Below are 23,748 nucleotides of genomic sequence, written 5' to 3' on the forward strand. Positions count from 1 at the left end.
GTATACATTAGTATTAGGACGCATCTAAAAGACATGTAAAGCATATTTGTTCATATAAAGTGAAAGTTTGCATCTTTCATGGGAGTTACATTTGCGGAACACTGTAGAACAGCTCCCGGTTCCCCAGTGGTAGCTCCTGCTTACTGAGTGATGCCAAGTACCCAGGAGCTGCTTTGAACTCCTACTAGTCAAATCCTTATTTCGAGCCCTCAATTCAGCTAGTTTTTCTTTGTGGCAAAGTTCCCATACAATCTAATTTTCCTCATAGAAAAAGTGATTTTATTGGTACCATAAACACCATAGACGGTGTGCTGGGCCACAAATGGCGAAAAAATACAGGCCTCCCAAAAGATTTTGCGGTGGGAGAAAGTTTGGGAATTTTGACGAAAAAGGATTTATTAGGAACGGAGTTCTCATTGTTGACTGGGGTATTTCAGGCGAGCAAAATGTAATTTCAACATATACCGTGGTTTTATCGAAGTAAATCACTCCGGGGTAAATTACGAGCCCCTCCATTAAAAAAATGTAAGTAATTATGTTGAATTAAATTACGACAGAGTAATACAGTTTACTTCAGTTAAGCTACATAGAGCCCATTGAGATTTTAAAAACATGTTTTTTTTTGTTATAACACAGACCTACTTTGTGGCAAGCAATCACTATTCATGAAAAGTTTGACAAAAATGGGAGGCCCCCTTAAGATCTTGTAAGCCAATAGTAGAGGTCGGTAGAGCATGCACTGCCAATAACACAGCAGTGCAGGAGACAGCCACAGGCTCCGCCCCCTGCATGTCTCTTACTGTCTGAGTATTTGCCTAGTTCAGGCAATGGGTGGGCTGCCTATCTGGGGGACTGGGAACATATTGCCTACATTACGACTTGCAATGTCGACATACAGCAATTGTACAAGGTCTGACAATGGCATCGAAATGAAATGAATACCATTAAGCAACCGCAAGTTCTACTGTGAAAGTGTATGCACTGTCACAGATTTTAAGTCTTCAGCCTTCTCTATGTCTGATGTCAGGATGTCTTGATATCGTAACAACCTGTCACTATAATGGGATACATGATCAAACATTAAACACCTTTCAAACCTGACAGCTCATTTTATGTGAGACACGCAAAAGCGCCTCTTCTGGGGGCTGCTTTCTAGATAGGATTGTGTGGTAATTCATTTTATACAAGAAAAATAATATCTTGTTGCTGATCATATAAATGAAGCAATAGTCGATGTGTGTCGATTAATGGAAGAGTGAACGTTGCTTTAATCTAGCAAACATTGCTTTAATCTAGCAACATTTAACCTATTTCTGTTTGCTCTATATGATATCAGTAAACTCTTGTATGCTAGGTGAAGCCACCGCTGTATGATGTGATATGATAAGTCATTTCTAATGTGCCTGTACACAAGTGTTTTAGGTGCGACAAGAGAAGGGAGAGAAGACCGAGGGAGGTCAAAACAAACGATCTTACTAGGCCTTGTGTCATTCAGATCGTGCAAGTGTGATAACACAAAGTGCAGGGAGGGAGGAAGTATCAGGGTAAGGGAAAGGGGAAGTGCAATCTGGGCAACATAAGTGCAGCCAGGGCAGCCCGTCTCTGGGTAAGTGCAAGGAGGCAGGGGACTGTAGGGTTCAGTTACAGCCCCTGAGTGCGCGGTAGGCCCAGAGGCGGTGCATGGGCTACTGGTCATGGAGGAGCCTGGTGCCCAGTCAGACTCTGAGGGTAGCCAGTCCATCAATCAGCGCAGCAGACAAGTAGGTCAGCAGGGGAGAGAGAGAGAGAGATAGAACGCAGAGGCAAAAAGAAAGGCCATGGGCTGCTTCCAGAACTTCAGGTGGCCCGGCACAAGTTTGAAACGGGCAGGGAGGCCATTCCAGAGGGAGACACATGTAGCGGATATAGATCTACCCCCGCGCTCTCTTCCTAGAGAAGCGTCTAACCCTCAGAGAGTTAGAGGTGAAGGCCTGAGAAGGAAGGTGTCTTGGAGTTGGACGTAGTGCGGGCCCCGGCCGCAGAAAGCCTTGTGGACGATGCAGGGGGTCTTGAACTTGATCCTTGTAGCCACTGGGAGCCAGTGGAGAGATTTCAGGGCTGGAGAGATACAGCCACTGGGCTTGAGGCCAAGGACAAGTCTCGCAGTCCTGTTCTGGATGAGTTGCAGAGGGCGTAGAGTAGAGGAAGGCAGATTGAGAAAGAGGCCATTGCAGTAGTCCAGCCTAGAGAGAACCAGGGCTCTTCAGACAGTGAGCTTCTGCGGGAAAGTGAGAAAAGGAAGAATACCTCTGAGGAGGTGCAGCTGGTAGTGAGCCTTCTTGGCAAGGTCTGTGATGTGAGGAGAGAAAGAGAGACTGGAGTTGAAGATGACACCAAGATTTTTGCCTTACAGGAAGGCAAAGGAAGAGGGCCCAAGGAAGGCGGCCAGAGTGAGAGTGGGAACGTGGGAGGAGAAGGATCTCAGTCTTACTGGTATTAGGGCAGAGATCGTTGGAGGCCCACCAATCCTGAATAGCAGATACACAGTCAGGAATGAGCGAGAGAGGAGAAGGGCGCCTGAAAGAGAGCTGAGGGACTGGATTTTCCAATTGGTTTGGCCAACATTCACAGCCTTCAATGAAACCAGCAAAAACATAAACATTACTTTAAAGAAATGCATATGGCTATCCCCTTTAAGAATAATCTGAGCAAACAGAATATGAATTGTTGTACTTCGGAATAATGTGCATTTCTGCAAAGAATAATGTATTGAGCTGCAGAAGAAAAGCAGACAGACAACCCACCCTGTCTTTGAATGTGCCTTGAAGTGCCACTATCTTCACCCACACCAACACCTGCATACAAATTGCAACCACTGAGAGCACAAGCCACCAACTCATTTCTCTGGAGACATATGGGGAAATAAATTGTGTCAAGACTTTATCTTACTGAAAAGATATTGTAGCACATGTTCAAAGTCCGCATAAATTGCACAGAGGGGAATTGTAGTGCAAAGAGATCCCCTCCAGCCAATTTTCATCATTTACACTGCGAATTGCAACAGGGATGCATAAAATACGGGCATAATTGCCTTGACACTGTGCGTTTGCACTTTGCAGCCACATCTAGTAAATGTCGCCTGCAGGCAGCCTTTACAATGGATTCATACAGAATCCGCCTACTTTTACTAGTGCAAAAAGCAAGCAAATTCCATAGAAACCCACAGCATTTACATCAGCATGAAAATGTCATCCTGGTGTATTTGCTTGGAGGAGAGAATGGGGGGGGGGACAGATATTCTATTCCTTGCTCTATCTTTGTCTCACACGTTACTGAAAATGTGGTAAAAATGATGCGCAACATGTTGCGCATGATTTTGACTCCACGCCAAAATAAACATGCGCGCCATCATGTTTTCCAACCGTTGATCGCGCAGGACAGTAAGTGAACAGAGGATGTATTGCAATTTAGCGCTATGAAGTGGCTCAGGCGAAATGTCAGTGTGTACAAAAATCCGCGATTACAGAATAAATAATGATCTATGTTGTAAGGCCTAGAATGATGGGGGATCGAACATCTGTGAGGAGCAATCTGTTAGCCCAGTAAGGCAACTTTCGTTTGCATAATGATTAGTCCAAAAGCAAGGTGATTGTCAGAAACCAGAGATCACCTGTTCTCAACGCTGTTTATATGACATACGAAAGATTTAGCCATCCCAAAGCATCTTTTTTGCTGTATTTCCCATTGTCGACCAATTGGTATTGGATGCTTTTTGATTTTTTTTTCCTCCCTAATGATCCCCTAATGGCCCTTTGGTCCCTAATTGCAACATGTTCCATGCCACCCCTCACCTATCAACGAATTTCCATTTTTCTTCTAAAGTCATTAGTTTGTCCCAGAAGGTCATAAAGTGGTATTAAATGATCCCTGTTTTATATTGTACAAGAAGAACTACACTATAGCTTATGATGAGTCAAAGTACATCTTCCAGAATTCGGATGAGCAAGGAGAGACCTGGAGAGCTCTGCCATTGGCTGGGGAGGCATGCAGGGAAAGGAGAGCCCCAGAGAGCTCTGCCATTGCCTGGGAGGCATGCAGGGAAAGGAGAGGCCCAGAGAGCTCTGCGATTGCTGGAGGGGCATGCAGGACAAGGAGAGGCCCAGAGAGCTCTGCTATTGCTGGGGAGGCATGCAGGGCAAGGAGAGGCTCAGGGAGCTCTGCTATTGCTGGGGAGGCATGCATTGCCTGGGAGGCATGCCGGGAAAGGAGAGACCCGGAGAGCTCTGCCATTGCCTGCGAGGAATGCAGGGCAAGGAGAAGCCCAGAGAGCTCTGCTATTGCTGGGGAGGGCATGCAGGGCAAGGAGAGGCCCAGAGAGCTCTGCTAATGCTGGGGAGGCATGCATGGCAAGGAGAAGCCCAGAGAGCTCTGCTTTTGCTGGGTAGGCATGCAGGGCAAGGAGAAGCCCAGAGAGCTCTGCGGTTGCTGGGGTGGCATGCAGGGCAAGGAGAGGCCCAGCATGCAGAGCAAGGAGAGGAGAGCAAGGAGAGGCCCGGAGAGCTCTGCAATTGCTGGGGAGGCATGCAGGGCAAGGAGAGGCCCAGTGATCTCTGCCATTGCCTGGGAGGCATGTAGGGCAAGGAGAGGCCCAGAGAACTCTGCTGTGGCCTGGGAGGCATGCAGGGCAAGGAGAGGCCCAGAGCGCTCTGCTATTGCTGGGGAGACATACAGGGCAAGGAGAGGCCCGGAGAGCTCTGCTTTTGCTGGGGAGGAATGCAGGGCAAGGAGAGGCCTTTAGAGCTCTGCTATTGCTGGGGAGGCATGCAGGGCAAGGAGAGGCCCAGAGAGCCCTGCCATTGCTGGGGAGGGCATGCAGGACAAGGAGAGACCCAGAGAGCTCCTCCATAGCTGGGGAGGGCAAGGAGAGGCCCAAGGAGCTTCTCCATAGCTGGGGAGGCATGCAGGGCAAGGAGAGACCCAGAAAGGTCCTCTATAGCTGGGGAGGGCATGCAGGGCAAGGAGAGACCCAGAAAGCTCCTCCATAGCTGGGGAGGGCATGCAGGGCAAGGAAAGGTCCAGAGAGCTCCTCCATAGCTGGGGAGGGCATGCAGGGCAAGGAGAGGGCCAGGGAGCTCCTCTATAGCTATAGAGGGCATGCAGGGCAAGGAGAGGGCCAGGGAGCTCCTCCATTCCTGGGGAGGGCATGCAGGGCAAGGAGAGGCCCAGAGAGCTCCTCTATAGCTGGGGAGGGCATGCAGGGCAAGGAGAGGGCCTGGGAGCTCCTCCGTTGCTGGGGAGGGCATGCAGGGCAAGGAGAGGGCCAGGGAGCTCCTCTATAGCTGGGGAGGGCATGCAGGGCAAGGAGAGGGCCAGGGAGCTCCTCCATTGCTGGGGAGGGCATGCGGGGCAAGGAGAGGCCCAGAGAGCTCCTCTATAGCTGGGGAGGGCATGCAGGGCAAGGAGAGGGCCAGGGAGCTCCTCCATTGCTGGGGAGGGCATGCGGGGCAAGGAGAGGGCCAGGGAGCTCCTCCATTGCTGGGGAGGGCATGCAGGGCAAGGAGAGGGCCAGGGAGCTCCTCTATAGCTGGGGAGGGCATGCAGGGCAAGGAGAGGGCCAGAGAGCTCCTCCATTGCTGGGGAAGGCATGCAGGGCAAGGAAAGGCCCAGAGAGCTCCTCTATAGCTGGGGAGGGCATGCAGGGCAAGGAGAGGGCCAGGGAGCTCCCCCATAGCTGGGGAGGGCATGCAGGGCAAGGAGAGGGCCAGGGAGCTCCTCCATTAATGGGGGGGGGGGCATGCAGAGAAAGATTGGGCGGTCTTCTTAGCTTCCTTGAACTGTAGATGCAGTGAACGCAGCGCCAACCAGCAAGCAAGCCAAACCTTCCAAAGGTGCTTGGAAACGGATCTGGTCATGCAGGCAGCTCGGGTGTTGCATTAGCTATATCTCTGAAGGGTAAGTGGCTGAGTTAGTGTTGCCAGAGTGTGAACATTCGACTTGCAGGCTGTTGACAGCCTGCCACGGAAGATGCAGGATGCCCCGTGAGCAGTGCAGTGTAACCCAGCTCCACGTGACCACTCAAAGGCCTACAGGCAGGAGTAGCTTCTTTGCCAGGGATTGATTTATTTTTTTAACGACAGATTTACCGTTTTTGCCAAAAAGAACACAGGGCAGCCTTGAAGCACTTCTCGCCTACTGTTTGAACTGGAGTTGGGCTGGTAGAGAAGAGGGGTAGTTCCTGTTGTTCTTTCTTTTTTCCATTGCCCCTCCTTTTTAACTTTAGAATGTCCAGGGTATGATCGTCTGTTTTAAACACATGCCTGATTCAACAGCCGCAACCCCAAGTATTCTCTGATCACCCCTTTGTATCGGTACCAGGTAATAATGTGCCCATACATAATGTCACTGGGAAAAGCCATTGGCAACATCATATATGGTGACATTATGTATGAGGACGGGTTCCAAGGATGTCCCCTGCTCCCCTTTAAAAAAACAACAGTGGTTGCGGGGGTGTCCCCTGCATGTTCAATGCAATAATGTGGCTCCAAAAACCAGCGACTTTTTTCTCTGGGAACATTTTTGTGGGGACATTACTACTTGGACCCGTTTTATCCTGTCAGTTGTTGACACTGGCACTGCCATCACTGCCACCCGCTCCCCAGTTTCCATCGCCATCGCGCTGCTTCCTTGTCTTCCTCTTCATTCCTTCCCCAGGGTCAGTCTCCCCCACCCCGCCTATGCGCCCCTACCCACCCTCCCATTGCAGACTCGTTCTCTTCGTCCAGATGCCCATATACTCTGTAGAAGCCAATCTGTATTTGTGGTGGGGGCAAAAGCAAACAGTGGGGCCCTATGGTCGTGCCATAGGGCTCCATAGGAGGTCCTGCTTCTGGTCCGAGCACTCTTTTGCTGTGTGATATCTGCACCGTCCCCTGCTTCTGTATGTATATGGACTGTACAGTGATGTGGAGTCTGGTCCAGTGTTGCTAGGCAATGGGTCCAGTCATTCTGAAGTTGCAGCTCGCCTTGGCTTGCAAGATAGTGCTTTGATGTTGGGTAAGGCTCCCTTGCATCCATGCTTACGCTTTCCTTTCTTTCCCCTTGCTTTTCAAGCCTGCAAACGTAAAGAACAAGAACCGAACAAAGACCGGAACAATTCCCAAAAGAAATCGCGCCTGGTTTTCACAGACCTCCAGCGTCGGACACTTTTTGCCATTTTTAAGGAAAACAAGCGTCCATCCAAAGAAATGCAGATCACCATCTCCCAGCAGCTGGGCCTGGAACTCACCACTGTCAGCAACTTCTTCATGAACGCCCGGAGGCGCAGCCTGGAGAAATGGCAGGACGATCTGAGTTCCGGGGGGAGCTCCTCGACCCCCAGCACTTGCACCAAAGCATGATGGAAGAAGGCGTCTATTGGGCACAACAGGAACGAAAGAGAGAAAGAAAGAAAGAAAGAAAGAAAGAAAGAAAGAAAGAAAGAAAGAAAGAAAGAAAGAAAGAAAGAAAGAAAGAAAGAAAGAAAGATTATTTTCCTTTTAGCTGGGCCATTCACTGGTGATGTAAAGCACAGTTTTTTTTGTTTTGTAATGAATGTTTTTAAGGTTAAACCCCAGGACACTTCATATTGGTTATTTACGGGGAAAAACGTGATTTTTTTTAAAAAAACGAGTCGTTTTTCTACAGACCGCGCCATTGAAAACAAAGAGGGAGCATGCCAGAGACGGTGAGGTGGCGTGCGTCCTGTATAGCACCATAGTCGCCATGTTTTAACTGCAGACCAGACAAGGTGGGCCTTTAAGGCGCTACCTCAGACGTCTCTGGCACGCCTAGTCAGCCCATAGCACAATGAGCCGGAACCTGCGCCTGCGTAACAACACACCTCCAGCTGCTCCGCACAAGCTTGCCAACTCACGGCCCCCTTTTAGTACTACTAAGCCCTCATGTACTTACCTTTTTGGTAAAGGCTTTAACACTGACCCTGAGTCCGATTTCATTTTGTTTACCGACATGTTGATCTCAGTCCCACAACGGACCTTTGCGCCATGTTCTCGGTAAGAAGCACAAAGAAAAACAGCAGCGCACATAGGGAGCATTTACACAAGCTAGAGCTCTAGGATGAGGCGGGCATTGGGGTGGCTGGCGTCTGTTCAGCGACTTCAATTTCTATGTGCTTCTATGTGCTGCTTACACACTGGTCCACACACAAGAGCCCAACTTTTCCCGGAAGTTTCCCGGAACGTTCGTTTTTTAGCCCTATTAACCAGTATGAAGCGTGTCCTTGAGAGGTAACCGTCTTGTTATTATCACAGCACTGAATAGTTAGTGGTTTAATTATTGCCTCATTTTATGGGGTTTTATTTTTTAGCTCGTCTTCTATATTAGAGGTGTTCTATATGGTTTTGTAGACGATGAAGGGGCATTTTGGGCGCCACTGGCACGGTCAGAATTGCTGGTTCTGACTTGCTATGCGTCACCAAAAATCTATTCACCCATTTACCCCCCACCCCCAATACAGCACACCAAAGAAACAGAAAACTGCTCGCCAAAGGGATTTATTACTTGCAGTTTTCTATCCTCCACACACTGTGTTTATGTTATATGTCTGAAAGCTTTCTAATACCAAACGTTGCCCCTTGTTCGACCTCCAGTCCTTGCCTCCACAATGATGCATGCAGGCGGATGTTTTCCCGGGTTTCTCAGTGGTTATAAAGCCAGCAGCGAGATGGTGGACTGCAAACCACAGCGCATGTCATCCTTGTGGTTATCTTGTGTGCCCAATTACCAGTGAATGGTCCTGTCGGAACACTTCCCCTGTGTTCAAAGGCAACACCAAAGCTCTAACGATTCTTCAAAGACACTTGAGACTTTTTTTATGTACTTCTTAATCGAAACCAAAGAGACTTTTTCTGCACCTAATTCTTCTGAAACAAACTGTTCCATTAAGAAAAGAGTCAAAAGAAAACACCAAAAAAAAAAACACATCCAAGGAAGCACGTCAGGAAAACAACAACACACTGTGTTTGAGTTAGACATCTTGGAACATTTTAGGAAGCACATTTCAAAGAAAGGGTTGAGCAAAGCGAAAACAAAGTCAAGCCTACGGAATGTGGTTGCTGCTTCCTTCGACAACTCACTCGTTCTCTTAAAGTTGAAGATTGTCTTTCATTTGTGCCTATGCAGTTTTTTTCAAAGAACAAGGAACAGAGCAACCAGAACCTCAAAAGCTACCAAACCAAAGATGAGGATTTCTCGCAACTTTTCTTTCAGTTGGTTATTTCTACGCGCACAGCTACAAATGTGCTCCGCATCATCGATCTGTGGTGGTGGCCATCGATCTGTTTCTTTGTAGCCACACAAGAAAAGCGTCCTTTGTATTTTTTTTACAGGTTATTTTTTTACAGGTTCACGGCACATGCAATTCTTCATAGGATTCTGTAAATTCCAAGTGGAAGATGTTGGGATTCTTAAGCAATCCCTCTCCTGGGTGCCTCAAATTCTTTGAGCAGTCCAACAAAAATAGCACTTTGACTCTTGGGTATGTGCACAGCTTCCAGGCAGCAAAGGTTATAACTCCCAATGGATATGAAAGAATTGCTCAAAATGGCCACTCTTTTAACAGCTCAGGCATGTGACCCTCTGCACCACCTCTCACCCCAGCATTGCTTTCTCCTACTTTCTTCCTCCTTTAATCACACTCCTGCACAACTACTGACATTGCAAAGCCCGCTTAGTCTTGACTCACGTAAGAAGGTTGTTCTCAAGTAAAATAAGAGTACTATATCCTGATGAGTGTTTTAAGACATCACTGTGCAGCGGTTAGCATCTTGCGGTTACCTTTACCTAGTGGTATGTCTCGCCACTGTAGGGAAACTACCATGAGCGTTCCATAGCCACTTATTTAGTAAGAACATCGAATAAACCCAAATTCCCTATCTAAAGGCACTACAAGGTTCCAAAGTTTCGACAAGCAAAATGACTGATTTGCAGTTCGAGAACCTTTCAGATGTAGTACTGGGCCGTTGTTATGCCGAAAGGTCTACAATATAATTATATTTTCTCAATGTATAAAAAAAATTATATTTAAAAAAGGTTCCTTTTTAGATGCCCCTTCACTGGCAGTCCACTTGAACCCTTAATGGCACATACAGTTAGCTTTGGGGTGAGAAAGTCTCACCCACCAGCACACTCAAACTTGAGAGTTAGAAGTATCCAACCAGGCCAGAGCCTTTCCAACCTGCTAAATGGAGGATTGTTAAGAAGGCAATTTCCATTGTTTAACTGTTTTCTAAGCTTTCCAAATGCTTGGAGTTCAGGGAACTGCTGCAGAGGGAGGCTGCATGACTTGGCAAGGGTCACACAGTTTGGTCGAATAACAGATGAGAACCTGGATTTTCTGATTCATTAGTACGCGATCTAGCTACTAGAAATCCTCCTTTTGCCACGACTCATTCACAGCTGCACTTTTATGCTCTTGTCTATTCCAAATGTTTTATCTGGGTGTTAGCTATGGGGGAGCATTCATCATTTAGTAAGACTACTATCAAAGGACATACATACTAAATTATACTTAAATATACATAACCAATGGGAAGCGCTGCTGCGCCTCCGCTCCACTTAGCTGGTAGCTACACTGTACTGCAATTATTTAGGTGCTATGAAATTATTACGTTTCCATTTTCAATAGTAACTCAGATCTATTTCGAATGTATTCTGCCTCCCAAATAGGGAATTTTAGGTCAGTTTGGGTTTGGGGTACATGTAGACACTGACATTCAACTTGCATCCTCAAATTGATTGTGGACATGTACACACCATCATTTAAAAGCATCTTCTTATTGCAACAATTATCTAGCATTTGTAATTAAGTAAACGATTGAATATTTAACACATTTGGATGACATGTATAGATTTTATAACATCTAAAAAGTTAAATGTTTTCAAATTCAGTACATAACGGTAAATTTTTTGTAGCCAAATATGACAGATAAACATATTCTGATTGTATGAAATATGTATCCAACCTCTTGCCTGGAACCTAATAGGAAACCCAAAGTAGGCAAACACAAATGGGCAATAAGCATGCCTGGCACCAGGCAGCACTTGCTCGATAGGAAAGCTCTTAGTTTGTTATCCACAGATTTGGCATAGGCAGAAGCTGTAGACCACCCACCCCCTCCCCAGACCCTCTAAACACATACCTAAACCTTGCTCGGGTGCAAACATTCCTGACCTTTCTGAGGGTGGATGAGTGTTTGGCTTCATCATCTGGCATCTATGTTGACGCTCAGCTTGTTTGCCAATTAATGAGAACTGTATTGGTTGCTTAATTGTTATGGGAACTTCTACTTCTAGATTCATATCCAATTTCATGTAAGGCCACAGTATGTGCAGAAAGAGTAGTGCAAACACTGTACACCCGCCACCATGTTAAGTGTTCGGAAGAGGAAAGCTGTGGATGAACTTGCATGCGCTACAAGCAAGCATTGCCTCAACCACCTCTAGCAGCAAAGACCATCCATCAGGACCCTATCATAATCCAGCCCCAAAAGTCCCAGGTCCTATAAAGACACTAACAATGTTCAGTCAAAAGCCATTGGTTTACATGCCCAGGCACAGTTAGAAGCAGAAGGCCATAACCACCCCTCCCTTAGGTTGGCCCAATGTGCAGACCTCATGGAAAGCAAAGACTTGAATTATGTAGGCAAAACCCACAGCCACAATCTATAGAAACAGAGGCATGTGGCTTCCATCACAAGTTGTATGGGAGAGAAAACACCAAATGCTATTTTTGTAGGGGTTTGTGGTTAAGCAGTTTCCCACCATCCAAGCAATGAAATAACAGAACCTACTTTGTTTACACATACATCAAAGCCAGTAGATTCATTTTACAAATTATACATGGTAATAAGGCATTTTTCAGATATATCAATGACTCGAGCTTCTAATACTACATGCATTGCCCATGTTCTGCTCCCACTCGCTTGCACCACAGCTCTAATGCACCCTACTTCACAATCCCAACTTTTCTCTAATGTACCATGCAAGAACGTACGCCACACAGGAGGCCTGGCTGTGATTTGGTTCCCTTGAACATTACCAATATGTAACACAATATGCATAGCAGGTCTGGCGTCTCGGGCAACATGTTGCTTTATGTCCTACATTTTAGTGTAGTTTAAACATCTCCTCTCACTTTGGAAACATCATTTCCCTGCCCAAATATTCCCAGCCATTTCTTCTTTTAATCCCCTTCTCCAATAGTATGTGGTTATAGCATAACATATATATCTCCATACCTTCAGTGTTCAAAAAAGAAGGAATTGCATTGGGATCCCAACATCTTCCTTTGAGTACATGTTTAGAGGCAATACCATGGGCACATCCAAGATGAATTCAACTTTCAGGTAACCTTGGATATTGTTTAAACAGTCACGAAGGAGCAAAGAATGTTCTAGATTACTTCGGTTGAATAGCTTTATACTGGATCTCTCTTACCTGAAGCAAAATCCAAAGACCTGAAAAGGACTAAACCAGCAAAGCAATGGGCAAGCCGGGCTTACGGCGTCATGGCTCTTCTTTTCAAAGTAGAGACACCTTATTACCATACCTTACCTTCATGACGAGTTGTGACGGACATGGATACTACATTCTAAGGCTTTCTGAGCTTGTCACATTACCAAAAAGCATTCTTAAGTTTGTTGTAGGTTACGCTTGACTGCTTTGTATTTATTAATGGGACGTGAGAATAAGAGTTATTTATCTTTGCAGATTGTCTAATTTTCCTGTCACATTTGGGTTATGAACCACTTCATAGAGATCCGTCATGCGATTCATTTATTGAAATTTGTTTTAAGCAAAAATCACATGGTAGTCTTTATAATTATTTAATGTAGTCATCATTTGTATAGATTGTCGTTTAATCAAATCCACATCAAATTATAGCTTTAGTGTGTCTGAGACAGAGCTTCTGTAGTCCATACACTTTTATAGTTGCTTGCTTTGGAAAGCAATCACATTTTGTTACATACACGGACAACTACAGGTTACTGAAAGCTTTTTCTATGTTTTTTAATATTAATTTGTCATTAATTTAATTTTAATCTAAGCAATTAAATTATTTGAATGATCCCCCTAATTCTCGGGAGGAGGGACATACTGTTAATTCTAATGGCACACAATGCCCTCATGATGTAACTTATTTATTTAATTTATTCAGCATCCATTATTGGTGCAACTGTATAGCTTATATTTTTTATTTAAAACAACTTAAGCACTACATGATTTACTATTTAGAACAACAGAGTGGCTTTTGTGGACAAGCAATGAAGTTCACCCCGGAACTGTGCATTCGGTAATGCCCGAAGAGACACTGCTGTTTTCGTTTGCCAAAGATTTGCCTGGACTTTGTGGCTCCTACTACACAAGCTGGAAACCAAACACAAACAATGACAAACCAAAAAGAGAGAAACCCTTAAACTAGCTGCTTCCAAGAATGAACTCTGTGTGCGTGTGTATAAAAAAGGAAAATCAAAGATAAAAACTTTCTATTTCTAGTGAGAACCAAAGAGGCTACCTCACTTGACTTTTTCCATGTGTACGTTTAATCGTGTTGACGAAACCAAAGATACCAAAGATTACTTTCTCTGTGCGGTCTGCTTTTTGCATTTGCTCTGTTTTGTAATTTTCGACCTTCTCTCTTTCACATATACAGCTGCAGCTCAGATATCCCAAAGAAACACCTGTGTGGATTCTGCTAGCATTCTGGGGTTTCTTTGTGAGCCCTATTCACTTGCACCAGATGGATAAGTGGCAGTGATACCAAAGAGACAGTACTTGAGCCATAACATCCAAGTTAGTAGCCTGATTGCATATCATTTTAGGGTGAGGATTTAGTCATTCCTCTTCTGAAAATAACTTCTCTATGAAATATGCGGTTAGCATCTTTTGAATAATTTGGTTAGCAGACTAGAAATTGAATAGGAAAATTAAGCATTTCCTGCTCCTTAACCAACTAGCTATTCAGTATTCGCCCTAATACTAATATTAGGATTATCAATCCTAATATCAATTTCTATTTCTACAGTTGAAATCAATAAGTTAATTACAGGATAAGCACTGGTGCACTGAAATATATTCTTGGACTAGTGTTGGTGAAACAGATACAGATTAGACAAACTATTTGTTTCAGAGACTAGTCTTGGCAAGAGAGAAGCAGATGAGACAGACAATCCTTTTAAGAGACTAGTCTCTGTGAGGGATGAGACACACTCTCCCAGGATGTCGATTTTATTGCGTTTTTAGTCAGTTCTTCACTTGGGGGTCAATTTGAACAATTTATTGTGTGATGATAGCAAGAAAATATAAACAACATCCTGTGGACACAATGTGGAAGTATTATTTAGCCCACTGCATAAGTGGATCATTAATTGAGTAATGCTTTTGCATCTTTTAAAATAGGTTGCCCCAGAATTACAGTTTAGTCTAACCTCAAATAAGATATGCCTTTCTATTTTATGCCTGTAGCTAATTCAATTTTCAGGTACTAATTATTGGATATATTTTGCTTATTTTACCATTTTAAAAAATGACTCTCCTCTTGCCTAATTGGAACCTAGATAATTCATGTAACCCACTTATCTAATCAGATTGCATGTGTGTTTCACAAATTGTAACCATGGGCATCATGCTTCAGATAATGTTTAGACCTGTTAGAGAAGAATATAGATTGAGGTGTTTTTAACTTTAAAGTGAACAAAATAAGTCTGAAGTTTCAAGGTTCCATTTGATAACTCTTAAAAGACTTCTTGGTTTTGATTCACATTAACCAAAGCACTGAACCCATCACATTATTTGATAATGTGGGTGTGTGTGTGCAAATCTATGTGCATTCAGAAACTAAACTAAATCTAACTGTCGGAGGTCCAGGGCGTAGTTAATTTAAATCCTTCCCTGATCCCGCTAAAGAAACTAAATTAAAGATGACCAGTTCACCCAACAATTCTTTTGTCTTTCAACTCATCCTGTATAGTTTCTAAGGCTACATCTTCATTCAAATTTGTATATATAAAGTAGGAAAGTCCATTTTAGCCAAGTCACACACTCCACAATGCCAGCTAGTAGCCCTTGCTGGAAGTTCACCTCCAGTTCACAACCACAATAGCAAGGCATTGTGGATATGCAAATTAGCTCAAATGCAAACTTTTTTTTAAACCCACCATAACTTTCTTGGAGGGGGGGGGTGTGTGTGTGTGTGTGTGTGTGTGTGTGTACGTACACACACGAAATGATTAATTTATTTGCACTTAATGTGCTCACTGTTTGGCATACCTACTAAGTATGGAAACGTCAATCTCAGGAGATGTGCCCTTAGTTTTGAGGTAAAGATCATAAGAATATATTCCTTGTGGCTACTCAGATCACACCTCCCCTATGGTAAAGCATGGCATTGTGCCCAGATATTTAAGATAGTGGCAACACACTCAGAGGAACCCCTTCAATGCGAGCAGAATCCTTCACACTTCCTGCACTTCTTTTCTCAGCCTCATGCTTTACTTGCAAAGTGCGGCCTCACCACGGCACGAGTGCCTTGCTTGAACCAAAGCAAAGATGTTGCCAGTCTAGACTTCTCTGTGCTTTCTATGATTCTTCCTGTGAATACCTCAGCTTCAACTGGATCGCCGCACCCTGCACCAGAGAGTGTATTGTACTGTGGTGCTCTGCAAACCAAACACTGAAAAGAGCGAAACTCCTATGAATACCAAAGGCTCCTTTCCCCTCCCTTCTTTGGTCTAAACCTCTTCTGTTTCCGGACGGTTCCAAAGCTTTAATATCAACCTGAGCATGAAGGCAATGCAGACCGCGCAATTCCTTACAGAATTTTCTCAGATATACCTCATAGATAATAGTGTTTAGAGTAATGTTATTATAGCGTATGTAATAAATTATTCACTGTTTCTTTTGGTAACTGTGATTAAAAAAAGCTTTCTACGTTTTAGGTTGTGCTTTTGTAATAGACGAGAAAAGATGCGCTTAAATAAAATGTAAATCATTTTGTTCCATTTTTAATTTATCCTGGATTGGGGAGAGTTGCAGAATGAGCCTGACGTTTACAGTTCGTCTTTTGCTGAAAAAGAATCTTTATTAATTTGCTCTGTCTGAATTTCTTTAAAGTTTTATTCATGCGTCCTATTGGGTTTGGACATCTAATTGTTCTGTGTGGAATTTGATTAGCCACTGCAAATCAGTGCTATCATTTTATGCATGAGGTAAAATATTTAACAGTGGGAAGCATTGTGGTTCTTAATACCAATTATTTTAATTTGGAAATAATCCTTGCTCTTTTATTTGATTGCATTTATTTATGCATGGGGGAGCCTGTAATATGTTATCAGTTGTTGAGCAGTTGTTTAAAATTGGAACATGAACACTTACATAGTTCAGTATTATTCATTTGGAAAAGGATGTGTCTTTAATCATTCCAAACGTATACCTAGTTCTGTCATTGTCTATCAGAGTAACTATCCCTAAAGGAAACTAAGACATTTGATTAGGAAAATTAGGATAGTTTTAAAAACAGAGCTTTCATGAATTCAAATGTGCTTATCACATTGAAGGTACATTTCAAACACAATTGAAACAATTAGCATCTGTCCAACAAAAGTCGCTGTACATGTGTACATTCTAAAAAAGTGTGCCACAGACTTTGGTTTTACGCTAAAGAACTTTCACATCACTCGAGGAACTACCCACTGGGGGTGATGGGGCATCTTTGCGTGAAACCCTCACATACTTCTGTGGTCTTGCGTAAAAATGGTCCCTTTTTAAAACAAAATGGTTGCCATTCTTTTGTTTTTTATCTTTGCGAGAACCGACCACAGGTCAAGACACCTGTTGTCGGTCATGCTTCCCATTTCTTTTATTGTCCTTTAACCTCCCAATTTGAGAGGTTTTGTTCTACACAGAACACGGGTTGATATTTTTGATAACTGTTTCAAGTGACTCATGCTACCAAAGAAATAAAGAAAAGCACAATCATGCTTTTCCAGTGCCACAATGTTTTTATGAATTGCAAGGTCTTGATAGCAAGTTAGAGCTCTCCGTTTCTCTCTAACCAAACAGTTAACCCTTTAATTCACATTCCTTGTAATGTAGGGCTTGGGCAAAGAAATGTATATTTTCATTCTGCTTTGGATTCTTTTTGCATCAGCCCGTCCCTTCTCTATTTTCAGGGCCAAAGCAACCCTAAATGTCATTGTGTTTTCACCACTTTTGTTATTCCTGTCTTATTTCAGGAACACTGAATGGTGGAAGGAACACACTTGATTAGCCTTGTATACTTTACTGTACATGGGTTCATTTACTTAATTACAACATTGGAATTTGTGCAGTGCCATGCATTGACAATGGGCAATACTGGGTGATATAAATCCTTTGGCCCAGCATTCCAGTGCATCTCCTTTGTTGCTCCTAGTTTTAAACTGAACATTCTACCCTCATTGAGTGAATGTTCTAACAGCAATAACGCCCCTTCCCTGGTCAATTACCAGGTGGTAACATCCCTTGGTCCTTGTTAAAAGAACTTGCTTCGCTCTGGCTTTTAACTTGGAAGTGAGCCACTGCCAGCTGGGAAGTGACCTCAGAGTGTGGCATTATTACTTAAACATGTAATACTTATCAAAAAGCCAGACAGCCTGTATAAAAGCCAGACAGCCTGTATAAAAACACTTACGACAGCAAAAGTGTTGTAGTTTGTTTGCGAAGTCTATCCCAAAGAATATTCTGGGATGCCATTTTGATAGTGCAAAAAAAAATGTGTATTTGGCCTTCTAATGTTTATTGTGATAATGAAAGCTTTGTAACATAGTCTGTTTATTTGTGTTTTCCTATTTTTATGCTACAAGCTAACAAGACAAAAGGTTATACGCCTTTGAATTTGGGATAGTTTTTGTAGGACAGTCAATGATTGTACAAAAAGCTTTACATGTTCTGCCGCAATAAGTAAACCCGATATTTGTTTAATTGAGCTCACCGCATGATAGCAAACAATTTGAAATTAAGTTAAAGTGTCTCCATGGTCTAAATTGTTTTGAAATCCAAAGAGAAGGACCAGAAACTATGTTTATACCAAAAAATGCATGGCCTCACCTGCTATGAACTTGCCAAGACCAAGGCATGCCTATGAATATGTCATTAAAATGTTGTTTTCTTTCTGTTTTGTCAAGTGTAATTTATGTATATACGTGGAGTAAAATGAAATGCAAGTTTGACAGGAAAATAAATGGGCAGAAAGAACACATTACGTTTCAAGGGGTTTTAACAAATGCTTTGTGCCAATTGGTGTCTTTTTTTAAGATGCATTTTTTTATACTAATTTGGAATTTAATTATTTATTTAGTACTCTGACATTCTATGTTATGTTATGTTTTGTTGACCTATATCATGTTAACTGTGATGTAGTGACACCCTGCAAGGTTGTACGAATACTGAATCCTAACATTTTCTAGGAATCTATGCTCATCGTCTTACAATAAATCAACACATCTAACATTGCATTTTGTAATGTCAAAGTATCCAAGATTGGCAATCTGTTGTCACAAATGCAAACTCCTCCATTTCAAGGAAAAAAATGCCTGCTATATAGCTTCATGGAGTTAATACATTCCACATGTTTCCATGTTACATCAAAAACGGGTGGTCTTCCCATATTGAGATCACAGAGACACCACTTCTCCCAGAACAACTGTAAAATGTAAGCCATTCCCACGTAAGGCAAGTTATTTCAGTAGACATATGCACACGCCATAACTTTCCAATGCATCTTCTTTCAAACAGCATATGTTATATGTCTTCAGCAGCATTGTATGACCTTTTTTGATTTATGATGTATGTCCAGTATCTGTAAACATCCATTGAAATGAGTTTTGCCAAAAAAGCCTGTGGCCAGCTATGTGCATGTTTTAGTTTCCAGCATCCACCAGAGATGTTCCATCCTTGTAATTATGGGGCACTTTAGAAACTTTGCTAACTTCCCAGTCCTTTCGATAATTCAGTTGAGTGTTGATAACGCCTTTTTGTATTTGCTGTCTTTCTAACATAATCACATGCCTCTCACACACAGGTGTTTTGTCTGCATCTTTGCATACACTTGGTTCTTTATATTTTTATTCCTATCATTAAATGGTAGTGCTGTAAATTCTGCAATTAATGTCAAATAAACTGCTTCAATTCTCTCGTGCACAATCAGTTGATTCTTTCTCTACTTGCACTTTGCGTGACGTGTAGTTTTGGTTTGCTTACATTTTTTGCAAAGCTTCAAGAGTAACCACTCTGGAAAGTTTGGAACAAAATGGTCAGATGTGTGGCATATGATCAGAGGTCTGTACTTGAAATATGCCACTAGCATTTAGCTATTTAGATTTCAAACTCGCTTTGTAATCATGTGTGTATTAAGTTGGAAGTTCTAATCCACTTCACTGCATATTCAACTCTAAGCACCGCCCTTCCCATTGGAGCTGGTGTAATAGACGAGTTGAACATTGAATGGCACTAAATGTCAAAGTAAGTTATACAGTCATTTTAATCACATGACTTGATAAGAATCTTGATGTATGGAAGTACGGTGAAACAAGCGCTTCTAAAACGAATAGTGCATACTAATGTGCAAAAAGGGTTTGTGGCGGATTTTAATGTGGTTATAGACATGTTTGTTAATATAGAGGATTTTCTTTTTTCTTACTTAAAGTTTTATGCCCACTGTAGTCAGATTCTGCTAGTTATTGACCACCCAGTAGCCCACAATAGCGGATTGGTCAACCTTATGGGCTATTAATGCATAGAAGGAATCTTTCATACATTTGGGCTGGGAGCCAATTGACCTAAAATTAAATCTCAAATAATATTTAAAGATGAGTACGGCAGCTATGCCAGGATTCAAGCTAGACTGCGTATGTTCATTATTTTCTACTCTATACATAGACTGCTAACTGAGTCATGATTTGTTGCAATATACTAGAGAAGTTGTAATTCGATCCTCAAAATCCTTAATGCAAGCAAACGAAATAAAAGCTGTCCTATGTTCTCTAAAAATGCATCACAATGCCGGTGCGAGCAGATGGCGCTGTCATGCACCCTATATTTCTTTCCTTCCATGAATGCCTCTTCTCCCAAGCCTCTTTCACTAGCTCGCCAAAACCATATGCCGAAGTGGTTGCTACTTGTGATTTTCTTCCAATCTAATTTCCATTGACATTTTGACAACTACGCCAGCAATTATGGCTGTTTTATTTTTAATGGAGCTCTTGATTGTGCCGGAAGAACCACTATCTTTGTTGCTAGCGAAGCCTGGTCTCATTCATAGAACTCTAGTAAGCTGAGATACGAGGTACTGAATAATAGGATTTTCTTATCAGTTGACTAGCTTGGCTTGAGTTCTGACTTAGATTTGTGAGTACAATACATGTCATCAATTCTCAGCTAGACTGCCTTGACCATACACTCCTGTTTACTTCAAAGCATGTAGCTTTATATACTAAGAAAATGGTAATCATGTTTGAACCATAGAGTCATGGTGGGTTGATTTGGGAGCCTAAACATAAACCCCACCCTTGCTCAGTGTGTGAAGTATGAGATTGTTCTGCAGCTCATCCAGGCTTGACTATTTTCCACAGCTAAGGAGATTTTTGAATATGGAAAGAACACAATTGAATATGAATTGCTATATGTTTTCTCTTGGCATAATCAAGTATTTTTACTGTTTGACGGCCATAATGCTTCCTTGAGGAATCTGATAGAATGAAATATTTGCAAGCAATTGTATTGGGTACTGAAATCCCAAATAAAAGTTGGTGGCCATTGCTAAGTGAACTTTTTTTAATGAACTCTTAAGATGGGTGGAGGTATACAGGCTTCGGCTCCATCCAGAGCAGCTACCTTCAAATTCTTCATTGCACGTCATATGACAGGAAACCCTTCCAAATTAACTCTCTCAGCTTTTAATCTTTGCCTCAAGCTTTTGATGATAGTGATTTGGCCATTTTGGCATAAAATAGTTACGGGCTGCCTGCAGTATTTGTCACCTGCTTCTTCTTTGGGAATTTGGCATCTGCAACTTTAAAACAACACATCTCTATCATCGTCTTCCTGCTTCTCTTTGCAAAATGTCTGAGGAAAGTGGAAGTGAAGAGGTTTGAAAACCAAAGACATGCTTATTTGTGTTTAAGGTACGGTAAGAAAAGCGTTTTTCTTAGGGATCCACACCAGCATTGCATCTTCTCTCTGCACCCTCATAAAACTGAAGTCTGCAGATCCTCAAGGTATTTAATTCAGAAGACCCTATAAGAGAGACACATGAAGCTGTGGGTGTACGTGGGAGAGAATAAGGGTATTTCCTTAGAAGTTTGAGTTATTAGGACAGCCCCATCATCGCTTACATATGACGGGACCCCAAAGAAGCAAGCTCCACTGAAAAGGAGAGCGCCATTTGTGGATTGGACACTCCATTTTTCATCCAAGGCCAGGATTCCTAGGGAGGAGCATGGTTCTGACTCTCAGGGGGTATCCAAGAAGAAAAAATAGCTAAACCAAAAGTCTAAGCATGTGTCATTCTGATCTAGAACTTTTTTCACTAATGATGCCATCTGCGGGGCACTTATCTACGAGCTCAAAGTTGTCTACGAAGACTTTGTTGACAGCCCAACCATCCAAAAAGCACCCATTGGCAAACAAGCATATGCCCATGAAGAACACCCGGTCGATGTGCCTATCCTCTGCGACAGAGAAGCACTCATCTATGGAGAGAAACCTTGTCGACAAAGAAGCATTCATCTATGGTAAGACCTTTGTCGATGGAGAAGCACTTACCAATGAAGAATCTCTCTTTGATGGACACAGGAAAGCACTCGGCTAGGATTCTGCCATCACTGCCTGATCATCCTTCTTCAATGGCCCTGTCAACCAAACACTCAGCAATGGGACTCCGTATTATTACACTATCTGCAGTTAAGGGGATGTCAGACCTACTGGCCTTGATTTTACAAGAGGAGTCAGATATCTCAGAACACAAGCAAGAAGTTATACACAACTTACTTTCTTATGAGACAGGGTACACTGATTTATATGGGACTCTTCTGCAGAAGGTGAAACAGATGATCATTTTCATTTGGACCTCATGCAGTCCGAGCTGGCTGCAAACTGAAACAGCACTGTTAGAACCATAAACATCAAATATGAGTGACTTAATGATGCTTCAAGAGAACCTCCCACCTGTGATAAAGGGGTAATTATGCCACCAGCTTGAATGCCAGCCTAATCGCATGCTTCCACTTTGGAAGAACATCAGATTGAATCTAAACCATGAAAGGTCATGTATTCTCAGATGATGAACAACCTTTGTAAGAGCCTGAGGTATGAGAAATGCTTCAGAATTCTCCACAGGAGGATGCATGTGAGGACTATTTCGTTCATAAACAGAGAAGGCACAGCTCCCCTGGAAGGGGCGGTTTCATACCATGATTTCATAGGTGATGGTGATTTTTGAATTGTAAGTTACTACTGAAGAGAAAAAGCTGGTTCTCTGTGAGCATAGAGACAAACAGCACCATATTACTACCTCTACTCCTGATTCTGGACAGTGTGTGGGAGAGAGGAGTGCTTATCCTTAAGGCCCCACTTTGTTGCCAGCTATCACTGCTATGGATGTGTCATTACATTTTCCTTTTTCATTATTATTAAGTGTATTGGTTAAAAAACATAACCTTTACACCATTAATACAACGTCAATCTCCCCAAATATTACAATATCACATATTATACATGAAACATCACATAACTAAAAACCATATTTAAATACAATAACATTAAGAAATGCAATTCATAACAGAATCCAATATCATGTTGTTACATCTTGTTTAGATCCACAGTTCACATTATTAAATACATCAATCAGTTCTTTAAGCAAAGACAATATATACAATCGTTTACTCCTTCGAATCCCTAAATAATCGAAGTATTATATAGCTAGAGCAAAAGTAAATGTGTTTTATTTCGCTGTAATCATTTCCACCCTCTGCCAAATGTCACAAGCAGCAGCAGTCAAGATAAGTGATTGGCCGAGAATACAAAGGACCGAAAATCATCAAATTGAATATTAATTAAATTACTGACAAATGTAAAATAGGCTGCCTTATAACATGTCATTAAATTACTACATCGAATTAATAATATATGGTGAGCTGTTTCTATTTCTAAAGTACAAAACCGGCTGGTCCAGTTACCACTTTAATCAGAAGTATATCAAACTTTAGATACTTTAGAAATCTACACAAACATTGATCATAACTCTGAATATTGTATTTAAAAGTATTTAAATGAGGGAACCTTTTCTAACATACTCTTGATATTTACTTTTAGTAGTTACATATTCAATGTTATCGGGTTTTCATGTTCCAATAAACAATTGATGGATATCTTGCGTGCTTTACATATGACGATGAGGGGGTACACATTTTACTCATCGGTCGACAATTCTTATTCCCAACTTGGCATGTGGCTGCGTTCCATAGCCATATTGAACAGAACTGATAATTGAGATATACTAGCGTAGACACTTTCTGATCATGTCCAGGTCCTTCGTGAGGTCTGTACAAAGCGTATGGGCCCCTGAGCGGCCACTTGGAGGTTTCAAGCCAAATTATAGATGGATGTGGTGTTTGCTTTTGAAGTGCGTGAGCAGATCATGCGTTACTTTCAGGTCAATGTGCCCTCGGTGACTGA

The 23,748-nt window shown here is 42.5% G+C and overlaps 1 protein-coding gene across 2 annotated transcripts in view; it reads left to right on the plus strand.

Moving 5' to 3' along the window:
- The window catches only part of ONECUT2 (one cut homeobox 2), a 109,735-nt gene extending 90,517 nt beyond the window's left edge, over nucleotides 1–19,218 (plus strand). For both annotated transcript variants that reach the window (XM_069627036.1, XM_069627037.1), the window contains one exon: nucleotides 7,090–19,218. In XM_069627036.1, coding sequence (XP_069483137.1) covers nucleotides 7,090–7,376 — 287 coding nt within the window. In that variant the 3' untranslated portion in view covers nucleotides 7,377–19,218. The remainder of the gene's footprint in view (nucleotides 1–7,089) is intronic.
- The last annotated feature ends 4,530 nt before the right edge of the window (nucleotides 19,219–23,748 follow it).

This window comes from Ambystoma mexicanum, chromosome 6p, assembly GCF_040938575.1.
Source record: "Ambystoma mexicanum isolate Mex_15411 chromosome 6p, UKY_AmexF1_1, whole genome shotgun sequence".
Lineage (NCBI taxonomy): Eukaryota > Metazoa > Chordata > Amphibia > Caudata > Ambystomatidae > Ambystoma > Ambystoma mexicanum.